Here is a 12582-nt window from a genome sequence, read left to right as displayed (position 1 = left end):
TAACGCTACAATTAGTTAGTCTAATGCCACGGATGTGAGTTCGCCGTTTACGAGCCGCCGGTAATCGCAACCGTTTGGCACCAAACCATTTTACACTTTGTTTTATTGTAATTAATTATATTCGCGTACTTAAGGCACAATGGTTGGGGAAAACATAAATTATTCCGGAACATAAATGTTAGTATGTCAGTCTCGGATCGTTATATGTCACTAAATAGTTCACGCTGTTGTCAAACAGAATATACTCAAAGGAAGATCTTCCTTTGCTATTTGTCGTCGGGAAAGTTTTCCCAGGAGATAGGTGACCCCTACATAAGTCAGTAGGGACAAATAGGTATTACTTTTAAAACATATTTAACTAGTAGGTATAAAGCTGTTGAATTTAGAAAGGAACTGCTACCCCTTTTTGAACGTGAAAGATATAGGCTACTTTTTATCAGGGTAGTTCCAAAGTAGTTTCCAAAACCTCTGGCAGAGGCTAATGTACCTAATCATAAACTGAAAAAACAAACCCTCAATCTAAACATAAAAATTCACTAAACAGAATCAAAATAACTCCGCGTCCCTTGTCACACACTTATAACCCGCTATTATCGTGATCACGTCAGTTCAGAGAATAGAACAGTAACGTCTGTCAATCGTCGCTTAGCTAATAGAAAAGCATTTTCTCTTAAAAACAAACGTCTGATGATTCTCACTGCGAAATGGGTTAAATGACAGACACGTTTTAATAATCTTGTTCATTCACGTGCTTTTCGATTGTTCTTAAAATTGAAGGATTGGCAAGTAAAGTACTTTAGATCGTCGCTTAGCTAATAGAAAAAGCATTTTCTAAAACAAACGCCCGATGATTCTTACTGCGAATTGGTTTAAATGACAGACACGTTTTAATGATCTTGTTCTGTCACGTGCTTTTTCAGTTTGGAAGCGATTGTTCGGGAGATTGACGGATTGACAGGATTGACGAGTAAGAGTAAAGTACTTTAGAATCTTTTTTCTACTGTTTAGGTTAAATTGTTTTTGTAACGTATAAATAGGTACCAATTAAATATTCAGTGGATATGCAACAAACGGTCAAAGTATAGAAACAAAATATCGTAAGCTTTTTAAAATGTCTTAAGCGATTTTCAGCTGAATCTGAAGAAATGGCGGTTGTAAGCATAGTAAAGTAATAATTTTCAAGATTCTGTATAGAACTGCTTGTGACAGAAATCAATACAAATACAACATAGAGGCATTTTTCGTAGTCAACGTCGACATGTATATGTGCCTAAATTAGTGGAAATTATTTTCGTGTCGTATTTATATATGACGATAAATTACATCCGACTGGTCGGATGTAGCATTGACTACACTTCCCCTGCGTCACAACGTTTCTACAATATTTCTTTTTTTTTCTATTATTTTCGAAATCAATTCTACTTCAAAAAATAAAAATATTTTGGATTTAGTCAGTTCTTTTTGTTACTTGCCTTTACCAAAAATAAATCTGAGTAATACCAACAGGTTGTTTAAAAAAAACTCTATTCGATAAAACCTAACATTAGAATCTTCTTTTTATGTCAAAAATGATGTCTCATCTTTCTAAGTTTATCATTTACATCCGAACTTAAAACCATTTATCTAACAAACGTATAGCTTCCCGTTTCAATTTAAAACAAAGTTTCTTTGTACTATTTTTTTATTTCAGCTTTGATTAAAAGCATGCTGTATGTGTACGTCATACAAAATTGATATGAATCCGGTTTTTCTTTAAACAATGCATAAAAATACACAAGGTAAACTTGTGTAGGTCACCACTAAAATAGTAGGTAATCATATACTGAAAATATGATGGAGAAAAACTCACTGTAATCAATAATAAAGCAAGCTTTGTATTTCAAATAAGCAATTTTATATTGAACAACGCAGATAAAAAATTCTTTCAGTCACAAATAGCCCTTTATTCTGGGAGGAGTACTTATATATTTAACCGAGTGTGCGAAGTAGATCTCACGGAAGGCGGGCATAATGCAGATATTAACGATCCACCTTTGAGAAAAATAATAGAAGCCGACATAATAAAATAGGTGCACATAAGATTTATAACACACTTAAAGAAAACCCTACAAACACAATAATCCATTTAAAACGAAAACAAAAGAACGCACAAATTCCCTAACAATAATGTTTACAAGAAAGGCTATGACGTCACACAAGGCCCTGGTGTTGCCAGCAATCTAAATGTGTCGCGACAATGAGAATATTGTTCTACAAATTATTTATTTGAACTTTTACAGCTCTGGCAATGGGTCCGCTTTAAAAATACGCGGGAACTATTATTAGGTCGTAATTTGAAGTACTTACAACGATCGGTTTCATCTTAGTGTGCCGTTTTCTTTGGCATCAAATGTGTTTATTGACAGACAGTTTACGGTGTATTATATTAGATAATGTGTGAAGATTTATTTTTTTATTTTGTAAGGTCTAGTTCAAGTTCATAGTCTTAGCGGGCAACACAGATTTCCGGATGTTTATGTAAACAATCGATGATTGATGCTGATATTAAATATCGATTTTATATTCTCGTAAATCAATGATGCTTCTTTTAGAGCACACATAACTAAAATAAGTATTCAGTTAAAAATAAAAAAGTAAGTAAGAAAAGGGAAAAGTTGTAAGCGCCATAAAATAAGTAAGGAGTATAAAAATTCTAATAAAACCTTCATTGATATAACAAGACTATAGGTTCCTACTAATAGAACCAATATGTAAATGGCTGCTACTGTTTAGTCTGGCCACTATTTGGGTTAAACACCGTTAGGTATAATCGGAACGTCACATATTGATCAATTCGATATCGATATCGAGTAAGATTTGAATAACAATCAATGAAAGTGATGTTTGTCTGGACGTTTTTAATTGTATTTGGTTTACCTATGTCTAGGATTTTAAGAAAGCACTTTCATTCGCTGACAAGAGTGACAAGTGGTGAATTGATTGTTTAGTCTCTTTTGCGGGTACATCATAATCAAAAATGTTCTTATCCGTCTCATTAAGTACAGACAGATATTTTCAGTTGTCATGTACATAGGTACCTACATTATACCAAAGTTGCTTGACTTACTGAAATTATATCCTAGATCTTAATGGTTCGAAATATACATATACTATCCCGAATATTCCCGAATCTAAGACGTGATTCTCTTCTGGTTTTAAGAGGTCATTAAAAGGAGGCACTCCCTCATTTAGGTTCTAGTTTCCTACAGAAAACATTCAATAGTTTTACAACGAACCGCAAGCGTGTTTGTGACACATACAACAAAGAATACAACAATTAATATTAGAGTACAAAATAACAAACCAATAAAGTAACTCAAGTACCATTTAAAGAAAGAAGAAAATAACAAAACAGACAAAAACAACGTAAGCGACAATTAGCCACAAACACTCATATTAAGGGTGCTAAACTATACCTGATTACAGTCTTTTCTCGGGCAGGGTACCAAATGGTAAATGTGGCTCACCGGCGTCAACGGCGAAGGGATGCTGGCTGAGCGCAGCATGCTCAGCTTGCGCCGCTGTTCGGCCGACAACGAAGCGCGTCGGCTCCTGGCATAGCCCGACACATCAGCTGAGTCCACGCTCACGCCACGGGTTAGTGACGGACGAAACATTTTTATAGATAATTGGTGATTAAGTTGTTTAAGATTGTTGGTGATTAATATATTTGAGATTGTTGGTGATTAGCTGCGTGAATAAAATTTTAGGTAATATATTTGGTGTGTGTTAGTAAATTCCCAAGTAATAGATGCGTGCTGATTATTATAGCATGCTCAGCTTGCGCCGCTGTTCGGCCGACAGCGAGGCTCGTCGGCTCCTGGCATAGCCCGACACATCAGCTGAATCCACGCTCACGCCACGGGTTAGTGACGGACGAAACATTTTTATGGGTAGGTAATTGGTGATTAAGTTATAAGATTGTTGGTGATTAATATATTTGAGATTGTTGGTGATTAGCTGCGTGAATACAATTTTAGGTAATATTTTTCGTGTGTGTTAGTAAATTCGTGACTTTATTCATAAGCATGCTTATGCACCGCTGTTCGGCCGACAGCGAGGCCCGCCGGCTCCTGGCGTAGCCCGACACATCAACTGAATCCACACTCACGTCGCGAGACGAAAATGTTTGGACGAAACATTTTTATAGATAATTGGTGATTAAGTTAATTGAGATTGTTGGTGATTAAAATATTTGAGATTATTGGTGATTAGCTGCGTGATTAAAGGACAATGCCAGGGTCTGGGCTCAAAGTTTGCCCAGCAGTGGGAGTCGATATGTGCTTACAATTTCCGAGAGTTCCCTATTGTTTTAAGGTTTCTATCACTAGACCCTGGACCGAATAACAAAGGAACCATTTAGAAAGTAAATCCTTTCAAACAATAAAATGATTGTTTAAATCGGTTGGTAAACGACGGAGTTATGCACGTACTTACGTAAAAAGAATACAAACGAACTGAGAAACTCCTCCATTTTTTGAAGTCGGTAAAAAAATTCTTGTTTAATACCTCGGATTGGTCGATTAACATTATAATGCATTTCAATTAAGGTGATAAAAGTGGAATAGTTAAGAGTTCGTAAGCATATTTTTCGTAATATTGAATAAGAGTCAAACCAGTTTTTCTCAGGACTCCTGGGATAGATTTCGAAATATTTCGGTCTGGGACCTATTATAAGCCTATGGAACATAATACACTATGCAGTTACTGTGGGCAACTCTTGAGCCCAACTTCCATACAAAGAATAGCATTGTCCTTTGGTATATATTCTTAAACATTTTTGGTAATAATTTGGTGTGGGTTGTTTTGTGTATTAATTTTGTCTCTTAGTAGTGAATGCTTTCCGCCATGCTGAGAATAAAATAAGATACTCAGCTCCATTTCAATGATGTCGTGTCGGTTATGACAATCTTAATGAATATCGGTGACACATATTCTTATCGGCGATAACGTAAATTGATGTTAATTGGGGTAGCTTTTTGGAAGCATTTGATGCCGTAACTATATAATACCATGTAAAATGCATAAGCCCTACTCGGAGGATTAGGGATCCTAAAAGCACTAAACTAATAAGTAGTATAAGTATCAAGGAACAATTAGCATAATTAGTTCTCTCTTAGATCCAGGATTAAAACTGAAACCAGAACATTTTAATTTCTACAAAGCTTATCAAAGCCAAGCTTATTAATTTTGATTGCGGAATTAATTAAATATGGCTTCTCAAATTAGATAGGTTTACACGATTACAAAAGACGCCATTCCACGAGCAGTGTTGTGTAACACAGATAAATTATTACACGAAGGTAAATTAATTTCAGTTGTATTGGAACAGTATACAAACGTGTATTGAGATTCATTTATTAATGTTATATATACTTACCTTTATGTTTACGTCGGTAAGTAATTGGTTATTCAGTGATTTTAGCCAAATGATCACCACCGAATTGGATATCTTTGGGGAAGCTTTTGCTTATATGGTGGGTCCTTAAATTGCCCAGGTACAAATCCAGAGTTTCGTAGGTTGAAATTACGTGTAGTCTGCGAGCATCCTATTTATTTATAGTAGGTATAACTAAAACATGATGAGCAATTTTATGCTCGAGGAATCAATCGAGTTTACGCGGCTATAATAATAATTGGTTGTCGATCTAACCGGCTTTGATTTGATTGATCAAAGTACGTACAAAGTACCCAATACGAGATTTTATTGGTCCACGTCCACGTAGGTGTACTTTTTCTGTCCAAGTTTTTTTTTTTTTAATTAATTACCTAAATGTTACGAACAAACCAAACTTTCCCGCTATGGTTATTTTAGACTGCCTATCTCAAAACTAAGTAGGCGATAAGGAATCAAACAGAAGATGCCAAGGGCAAAAGCTAGTTATTTACAACTGAAACAATACTGAACAACCATAGGAATTTTATTTATTAGAACACCTATTTTCCCATATTTATTATTTAAACACAGAAACGCTTTCAATAATAAAAATATTATTTCCACTGAAAATAATCAAATGAAGGCTGAAAGTGTAATTTCAGAGTGATAAATATAATCGGAGAGGTTTATGAGTTGGGTACTCAATCTTCTGAGGTCAGGAAAATATATTATTATGTATTAAGACATTTAATGGGTTATGTCTCATTTCTTGTTTATGAGGTAGGCCCACGAATTAAATCGGTCTCGAAGAAACAGGTGGGTTAAAACTTTCTTTAGAAAAAAGCCATGGGTTTCAGCTGTCGGTCATATTTTCTGAATGAAAATTGTATAATGTTACTTTGAGTTATGATAGCTGCTATTACCTAATGCATGATTGTATCAATTTTGATCTTATATAGTTGTATTTATCGAGTTATCTCATTAATTTAGTAAGATTTACTGTCGTGAATTGGTAATTAATTATGGTTTATTAAGGGTATTATATTTGTATACAAAGGTTTGTTATATTAGGATAATTAGTCCATTCAAATTAATTCATGATTGTGGTTGGTGTGTTATTATAGTGGAATCGATCAATTAATCTGTGTGTAGCATTATAAGTGCAAGTTGTGATTATGGTAGAATCATGTTATCAATGTTTTAGACAATATCATTAGTAAACAGTGTATTACACTTAAAACATAAATAGAAAATAAGTAAGATAGCCAATTAACGGTAACGCTTTCTCCACAAACAAATCACCTTTTCCTTTCCATTTTTTCCATATTCAAAAACACTTATAACTATAGGAACATAATTGTCACAACACAGGTTTATTTTGGGAGTTAAAAAAAATATTTCGAGTCGGCGTTTCGGACGCTCGTTTCGGCGGTTGGACCGCGCGGTTGCGTCTCCGCGGGAATCAAGAAATCAACTGAAGAGTGTTGAACAGAACTGCGTGTGTTGATCGGTCGCCAAAACGTTGCACAATTATCTATCTGACATTTAAAATTGGATCAGACGGTGCGTAGACTGTGGCGGGAGACGGGATGGCGCGAAATGTTTTGACTTTCTTTTGTTTTTCTTTGTGACTTTTTTTTTAATTTGATAGTTTTTTTTACAGAAGTAATAGATAAAACTAATATTTTTTTAATATGCTAGTAATGGTATTAACGGCCAATCTATTGAAAATTAAAGAGTTACACAAAAAATGTTTTTTTTTTCAAGTACCTACCTAAGGTAAAAATACTTATTTATTGACTCTGGTACTAGGCCGATGCACCTAAAAATAGTTTTTTTTTTTGCTTTTTAGTGTTTTGGGAAGTCGGTTTAATTTTTTTGTAAAAAAGTTTTTTATTTAAAGCTTTTCAGTGATACGTATAGTTGTCACTATCCATACAAGTGGGAAGTTCTCATCAATACAAAGAATATAAGTCCAAATACGAGGTATTTTACATATTCAGTTGTCGAGTTCCCTCGACTTTCTCTGGTCTCCATCATCAGGTCAGCTTCAAACCTTCACTGTTGCAAAGGTCTTGTCAATACAAATAATTTAAGCCCAAACACGAGGTAGTTTACATATTCAGTTGTCGAGTTCCCTCGACCCTCTCTGGTTTCCATCATCAGATCAGCTCCAAATCTTCACTGTTGAATAGTGCTTTTAGGCGTACACCTGAGTATCAAGTTTTTACCCTATGTATGCCTACAACTTTCGAAGGTTGCCCTCGATTTCTCAGGGTTTCCATCATCAGATCCTGACCTGATGACTATGGGACCAACTGGCAGCTATTCCAAGTCGAACAAAAAAAGAATCACGTAAATCGGTCTATAAACCTCGGAGTAATCGATGTACATACATAGAAAAAAAAAAAAAAAAAAAAAAAAAATATACCGGCCGAATTGATAACCTCCTCCTTTTTGGGAAGTCGGTTAAAAATACGGTATAGATTTCTTATGTATGTACATAACTTAGTGTAAACAACTTCAAAACAAACTAGCCGTCATCTAGCGTCCAGTGTTTATCTTGAATGCAGTATCTTACAGTGTAATTGGTGCTATTAGAAGCTATTAAAGCTTAATAGGCGCTGAGTTAGGACTAGTGTGAGATAAAACATTCTGAAAATTGTTATGACGGTCGATTTTAGAGTTTTGAAAGTTATTTTGTTAAAACTATTAACTAAAGGTGATATATTGTGCAAATCATGACGAATCTAATTTTATTTTTAAAAAATAGGAAAATCTTCCTGGTGGATCCAGAATTACTAAAAAGTACCTAAGCAGTAGTAGTAAGCACCTCAAGAAATAGTCATTACTTACCTGCCTGTAGTTTAGTTTCCACAGATATTCAAGGTCTGTCACAACCCAAAAAAACATACATAGGTAGGTATTTATTTTCTGCAGCCATTATATTACTTCACCGTGCAAAAATAAATAAATCAACAACATAAAAAAAATACGTTTTGGCTTCAACACAAGAACCGCGCTCCCGAGCTATCGAAGTTTGTTGACATCACAACACTTTTGTATTCGTGTTATTATATATTTTTGTCAATCTAAATGCGGGGCCATTCGATATAATGTATGGCTCAAAGGAAATTTTAGTGGGAAGCTTACACAGGTATGATCAAAGAATAAGAGATGTTTGTGGACTTGGAAATATCTTGGAGGGGTCTCCTTTGAGCCTAAGCCTGCTAGGGCTACAGGATTGTTCGAAAGAGTGACTGCGGCCCTCAAATAGTGACCATTCTGTTCCAAAGTTAGATTTTAGTAAAACTATCTGGCACTACCCTGAGTTTGTAATGGGAGGTCATTTGATGATTTCCTACCAAGCAAAAAAGTCTGTAGCACATACAGATCCAAAACTATATCTGAACACAGATTTATTAATAAGTTACTACGACTTGAGATAATAAAGACCTTGATACTTTGGTACCTACCACCTAAATCAATTCTAGGCCGGGTCTTAGACTGTGGTAAATCACTTCTAGGCCTACCTGAATCACTCGTAGGCTCCTACAGTTATAATTTCCACCCTTCTCTATTTTGGGCTGTTTTGATCTAATTTTTTCCCAGAATCCTGCTGATGTCATTGTTCCATCTCATTTGCAGGCTCCCGAATTGTCTTTTGCCGTCTCATGGTCTCCATTTCAAGATTATGTCTGAGCCCTACTAAGTATAGAATCAATAAGTTCCTCCAGAAGGTAATAGCCTCCAGAAGGTTGGTTATCTTGTATATCTAAGGTTTTTATTAACATCTCTTCCACCCGAATAATTCTGGCAATAGTCATTACAGTCGCGTCTAAACTCAGAATTACACCGGTCATAAATCATAGTGTCAATAAAGATCAACTGTTTACAAAGATACCAAGTTTACCGATAGTTTTATCGCTAACATTGCCAACTTTAAACATAACACTTTGTTTCTAAATCAAGATCGTAGATACATAATAAAGTTTGTACCATTTTGTTGTTTTACTGCTCAGATAGCAGGAGTCTGGAAGTTGTCAAAGTCAAAAGAGTTGTAATTCAAAAATTAAGACGTGACTAGGTTTATACCTTTACTAGTTTAGAGGTTAGCTTATGGTACTTAGTACTCAAAACAGAATATAGCATCAGCCAAATTAAACCTACAATATTTTGAGACGAAAAGACCTGATGATCTTCTACAATTAAGACTTAGAATTTTGAATGAACGAGAAAAGAGTCACAACATATCATTTTTAATTAAGATACAGATAGGTTTGCTTTTCAAATAGAGGACATAAAAAGAAACACTGCGAAATAAAAAGTTACTCAGAAGTAAGTACAAATTACCGGCATAAATACTTTATTAGTTTACCTACTTCAAAAGAAGGATGTCCTAATTCTGTTCAAACATAAAACATCTTCTAACACGACATACTTCTGGTAATTTATTATTCATCACGGCAATTGAACAAGATTTTTGAGAAACACCCACGAATGACGAACTCCTTACGATTCCAGCTTCGGTAAAAATAGACCTATAAATTGAGTAATTCGGTATTAAATATAGACTGCCTGGGGATTCGGTAATTCGGGATTTGTAGGCACGCTAAATTGGGTTTTTATGCTAATGTGGTTCGGCCGTGACCGTAACCCCAATAGGAATACGTGGCTAGGAATTATGGACACAAATAGTTCGGGTTTACAGGAATTTTAGTGGGCTTTTCATGCATTGTCGACCATAAGTTCTACAAATGTAGTCGTACTATTCTCGAAGTTATAAGCTATAGAGTAACAGAATCCAATTTACTATGCATCTATCATGCTTTTCCTTTTTGTGTTTGTATATGAAAAATGTACTTAATCTCCCCTAATTAATATACTAAATTTTATTTTAATCAGTCGAGCCAATTGTGAAATCCCGGTAAATAGACAGACATTTTCAGTTGTTAATTTATAAAAGAAGAAACTTCAGCTAATAAACTTGTAAGTAATAAGCTCATGTTCGTATTCCCAAAACAAATAAAATTAGCCTACGAGTACATTTCCTATTGCTAACACAGACAGCGATCCAGCCTACCTTTTTGCGCAATCGAGTTAGTTACGCTGCCCTGAACAAAGTAATTAAATCGTCGATAACTGAATTATATCGAGAGAGATACGTAGGACGGTATCTGAGCACAGGTATACAGTGTAGGTACTAGGTATGTATTGTTGTACAGCCCTTCTTCTTAATTGATTTCACGTTTTACATGGCCTGTCAGACTATTTTAAACGATAGTACCTAAACATACTTTTTTTGTGAGTTTATTGTATTGCATTAAAGTAAGGAATACAAATGTAATTCACATTCGTCGTCACAGCCTAAATTCCTCCACTGCAGGAATGCTACCACTATCAGGCTATGAGCGGACTTTGGGATAAAAAAAATTGCTTGCAAGGCATTATGACTGACAAGAATACTTAACTGCTGAATGAAACCTGCTTAAAGACTCTTTTAAATGGAAGGTTCTTTCAGTAATTCCAGAAAGACCACCCATGAAATAGGTGCACCGTTTTCTAAAAACTAACGATATTCATCAATACTACGTAGAAGAATAATGTGGCCACTTAATAAAACTGAGCTAGTACGTAAATTGCTGATATTTTGAGATATTTATGACTTTGAAATTGGGTCTGGACTGTTACATGCAATGTTTGGACTAGATACAAAATTGTTTCGTTGGATAATGGCCGTTTTTATGGACTGTTATTAATGTAGTAAGTTCAATTGTTATTTTGGTGTGTAGTAATTGGATTAATTGGTTTGTCAAGTCCCCTTTTGGGAAGTCACGATGGATGTGTCTAAGGTCGCAGAAGATATTCTAAAAGGTGTAGAAGACATCTTAATTTCATTACTTTAATAACAAAGTATAGATATATGTGATTTTGTTTATTATCTCTGATGTATACTTGATAAAAACAAACACCTATATTTGATACCTTTCTGAATTCGAGTACCTTAGAAGTCAGGCGTAGAATTCATTCATAAACAACAAGTACTAGTATTCATAAACTACAAGTAGTACCTACACATAACAATTTACTTAACACATAAAAATTTGACACATTGAAATGCGTACAAATAACGTCAACTATTAACGTGCACTTGGAGAGGCCTATGTCCAGCAGTGGACTGCGATAGGCTGATGATGATGATGATGATGAACGTCAACTATTAACACAAATTGAATATCGAGGCAAAAAAAAGTCACTTACCTACCCTTTCAATATTCGGGCGTCGTCTTCGAAAGAAATCAGAAATTCCACACAGATACATTGTTTACACTGTCACAGTTAATTACAGACTGACCTATTAATGAGAAATGTTTTGGAACAACAAAATAAAACAAATCACTTGGGGGTATTGCACCAAACTGAATGACATTGTCGCCGATAGCGCTTCGTAATAGCTATAAGAATTACTTGTATTGTATAGGGTGTAGTGTAAACAAATATTTTATAAAAAATAAAAATAAGGATTAATTGGGTCTTTAACTATATTATCATATGTAAGTAAGTATTCCTTATTAAAGAAACTTAAAAATCTTAACCTAGCAAATGCTCAATTTTTCTGCTGACATTAGAATTTAAGAATTTTCAGAGTACGTTTAAGCAGCGAGCCTTGTTCATTTCTGTATAATATTTCTTAAAATATTATATCTACAGAAATGTACTTTGTGAAGTAAGTACTTTGAATGGCTTGAGATTAACCACCACGATATTTCAGACTTATCAGCTTTCTAAGCAAAAGTTACTGAATGACCCATTTAGCAAAAGTTAAAGTTTTAGAGCCCCCGCAGACCACAGACTTTTTATCGGCCGATAGTTTGGTCGGGCTCTTAATCAGTACGCAGGTGTATGTGATTTTTTAGTCGACCGACTAAGCCGATAGTTCAGTTCGCTCCGAGCTTTGACAGCGAATGGTCGGTCGGGCGTGTTTTGTAAAATGGCGTCGCCCAATTCTCAGTCACTTATTTCGGAATCTTCGATCGTAACTTTGATCGAGGAAGTCGAAAAACGCCCTGCACTTTAATAATCGAGTAATTTGGAATGCATAGTGTAAAATTTTCCATTTAATAATCTATCACTAAAGATATGATGCACCCAATACTCTCGGGCTC

The 12582-nt window shown here is 34.9% G+C and overlaps 1 protein-coding gene across 10 annotated transcripts in view; it reads right to left on the bottom strand.

The window, feature by feature from the left end:
• LOC124630273 (uncharacterized protein ZK1073.1) overlaps positions 1-11836 on the bottom strand; it is a 51265-nt gene extending 39429 nt beyond the window's left edge. For 2 of the 10 annotated variants that reach the window (XM_047164078.1, XM_047164081.1), the window contains exons 1-2: positions 6719-6893; positions 3507-3729 (exon numbers count right to left, since the gene is read on the bottom strand). In XM_047164078.1, the coding sequence (XP_047020034.1) occupies positions 3507-3656 (150 nt within the window). In that variant the 5' untranslated portion in view covers positions 3657-3729; positions 6719-6893. Of the gene's footprint in view, positions 1-3455; positions 3730-6718; positions 6897-11681 lie in introns of those variants that run through there. The other 8 variants (XM_047164083.1, XM_047164084.1, XM_047164075.1 and 5 more) reach the window with 7 other exon arrangements.
• Positions 11837-12582: the final 746 nt, after the last annotated feature.

The sequence above is a fragment of the Helicoverpa zea genome, chromosome 5 (genome assembly GCF_022581195.2).
Source record: "Helicoverpa zea isolate HzStark_Cry1AcR chromosome 5, ilHelZeax1.1, whole genome shotgun sequence".
In the NCBI taxonomy this organism is placed as follows: domain Eukaryota; kingdom Metazoa; phylum Arthropoda; class Insecta; order Lepidoptera; family Noctuidae; genus Helicoverpa; species Helicoverpa zea.
This window is presented reverse-complemented; position numbering and strand designations above follow the sequence as displayed.